Source organism: Manihot esculenta, chromosome 13 (assembly GCF_001659605.2).
Source record: "Manihot esculenta cultivar AM560-2 chromosome 13, M.esculenta_v8, whole genome shotgun sequence".
Taxonomy (NCBI): Eukaryota; Viridiplantae; Streptophyta; class Magnoliopsida; order Malpighiales; family Euphorbiaceae; genus Manihot; species Manihot esculenta.
In genome coordinates, this window is record NC_035173.2 from 6588659 (window position 1) to 6591675 (window position 3017).

Here is a 3017-nt window from a genome sequence, read left to right on the forward strand (position 1 = left end):
AATGTATTTTAAAATTTTTATTTAAAAAGTTACTGTAGATTTCTATTACATATCAATCATAAAAATTAAATTAAATTTAAATTTATTTTAAAATTTAAAATTAATTGTTTGGTGTGATATATGTTTTTCAGAAAAAGTAAATATATATAAAATCATTCGTAACGATGTTAGTGAAATTATTAAATAGAATTAAAAGAAGGGAAGGGATGGAGACTACTCCCACCACGCAACTCAACCAATGAGAAATTTATTTATCATCGTACATGATGAAGACAAATTCCTTATTCATGTCCTAATAACTTGGACGGGTAATTAAATTCAACGAGACAAACCACCTAGGAGCTGCCCAACTGTGCCACAAATTCATCAATGTTCTTGTCTGAACTTCCACCTTCACTGATGGCCTCCTTAGCCAAAATCATCCAATTCTTTGCTTTCTCCCTTATCTCTTTTCCCTTCTGCCCTTCCATTATTTGCCTTACACAAAGCTCCACAGTTTCTCTCCTCACAATTCCTTTCTCATCTCGCCAAGTTCTAATTCCAATTTTCCAAACATCCTCCACAAACTTAGCATTCGTGGGTTGGTCTGTCCATTGAGGCATTGCCACTAGTGGGACACCCAAACTCAATGCTTCAAGCACAGAATTGAATCCACAATGTGTAATGAAGCAACCGGTTGCTTCATGAGCTAGAACTTCCAGTTGTGGACACCATGAGATCACCAAAGACTTGTCTGATGTCTCTTCTATGAAATTTTCAGGCAGCTTTGCTTTCTCTGTCTCCCTAACAACCCATAAGAAGTAGTATTTACTTGCCTTCAATCCCCATGCAATCTCCTTCATTTGTTCCGCTCCAAGTTCTGCCATGCTCCCGAAAGCCACGTACACAACTGAATCTTTAGGCTTATCCTGGAGCCACTTCATGCAGATTTGAGTTTCTGGCTTAAAAAGACTGATTCCATAATCTTTATCCTCTTCAAGTCTTCTATCCAGGAACATTGACGGAAGTGTTGGTCCTACCGTCCTCAATCGCCACCGCTTAGCCATCCATTCCACCACCTGATCAAACACCACCCGCGAAATTATGCATTGGGATTAAAAGATAATCAATAAGGAAATCCATATAACGGTAGACATTTCAATTACATTATAATAAATTAGACTTTTTAGTGGAAATAAAAATCGTAAAATTCGAAAACGTAAATCCTAAAAATTTTAGTGATGATTTTTTATATTTAATGTTTATAAAAAAATATATCTTGAATGTCGTTTTTTCCCAATTAAAATTACGTCACAAAAAATTAAATTTGTTGTAATGGCACCTGATCCTCCAGTTTGTAAAAGTTGTTATAAAGTACCCAGTCAGCTTCATCAATGTTTCTGAATTGATTCATCACCAGATGGTGGAAACCAGGGTATGAACCTGAATCAGAAACAAACGACGGTGTCTCTGAAGCTTGAAGCAGCGGCAATCCAGGAAGAGAAACAGTCGGCTCAGCTAGTGGCAGCGGAAGAAGACCTCTTTGAACATGGTAATATATGTGATTGACAGCGCAAGGCTGAGTGAAGAACACAACTCCAAGCAATCCAAATCGCTTGGCGACATCAAGTGCCCATGGCAAGAACCCATCATAAATAAGTACATTTACAGGGCGACCCAAATCTCTAAGTTTGTTGATTAAATCAGCCAACGTTTGTGCACCTACTGATTCTAAAGTTGACAAGTAAAGCTCTGTGCTCTCTGCCTGGGCCAAGCCACCATCATCGAAGCCATCGGAGATTGTTTCAATATCAACAGAGCCGGTAGGGTCCGAATGCATGGACTTGTTGGTGAAGATGGTAGCAGCTAATGTGGCCTTGACTCCTTTGGCGACCAACCGCTTGGAGAACTGTAACATGGGGTTTATGTGGCCTTGAAGAGGATAGGGAAGGATTAGCGCATGAGCTTTGTAGCCCATTTCTTTCTTCACCATTTTCGCTGGAGCTGCAGAGTTCTGGAGCTGCCTGTTTTCTTGATTGAGCCGTGTGTGAAGAACGCAGCTTGGCAGTATTATAGATAGAGGAAGGAGAAGACAGAGCAACCATCCATTCCTCGGGCTAAGAGAATTATTACGAGTATTCGTAGATGGTTGTTCAATAATTACCAACTTGCAATTTTATAATTAATTTTTTTTAAAACTTTTTAAAATAAAGTGAGAAAATTATGTAACTATAGAATAATTGATTAATAGAGAATTTCTTAACAAGATTTTGTAATTGATATATAATGGTGGAAAACACATACAAATTATCGATCGTTCCTTATCTTGTTACATGATATCACAGTTTTTGAGTTAATTTTGAGTGTTTATTTTCTTTGGATTTCTCGAATTGAGAAATTAGTTATTAGGTCACCAAATTTGGATGTCAATTTGGTTTCACCGCCAATATAGGAATAGGCGCAATATCGTTTCCGGCCGTAGTGACCAGAGCTTTCACAAGTGGTGCTCACATGCTGATCTAAGTTTCGACTTCAGTTTCACGCGATGGTGCATGGGAGTGTGTGTGGCGTCCGTCTGTCCTCCAATTTCTTCTCCGACGATCACCCGGCCATTTCTAGTGCAATTTCGGTGGAACTCCAGCCACTCAATATTGATCGGGAAGTGTTCTTCAGTGGCAGTCTACTGTTCATTGGGTTAGGTTCTATTGTCTTTCTTTAATTCGTTTGAAGTTATAGGAGTATAGAGTTTTGGTTGAAATAGTTTCTGATAGTAAGACCTATATTATTAAAATTATTCCAATGTATCAAGTAGCGGCTAAAACAGGTAAAATTTGTCATATTTTCTTTTCATATAAATGGGTCATTGATTTTGGTGCCACAGATCACATGATAGGTAATCCTCATATTTTTACCAACTTTCAATCTCATAAAGCACTTTCTCTTGTTACTAGCTGATGGATTAACCTCTAATGTTGAGGATTCTAGGACTGTTAAAATTATTCCTTCTATTACCCTATCATTTGTGCTAAGTTTATCCA

The 3017-nt window shown here is 37.9% G+C and overlaps 1 protein-coding gene across 1 annotated transcript; it reads right to left on the bottom strand.

Annotated features, from left to right (window-relative positions):
- Positions 1 to 231: 231 nt before the first annotated feature.
- LOC110629618 (UDP-glycosyltransferase 74G1) lies at positions 232 to 2123 on the bottom strand. The gene is made up of 2 exons (XM_021776673.2): positions 1322 to 2123; positions 232 to 1058 (listed from the first exon to the last, which is right to left on the bottom strand). The coding sequence occupies exons 1-2, from the start codon at positions 1970 to 1972 to the stop codon at positions 336 to 338; spliced, it is 1374 nt and encodes a 457-aa protein (XP_021632365.1). The 5' UTR covers positions 1973 to 2123; the 3' UTR covers positions 232 to 335.
- Positions 2124 to 3017: the final 894 nt, after the last annotated feature.

Coding starts and splice junctions, on each gene's coding strand:
- LOC110629618 (XM_021776673.2), bottom strand. CDS start 1,972: ATGGTGAAGAAAGAAATGGGCTACAAAGCTCATGCGCTAATCCTTCCC. Junction 1,059..1,321: donor TTTACAAACTGGAGGATCAG/GTGCCATTACAA, acceptor GTGTTTGATCAG/GTGGTGGAATGGATGGCTAA.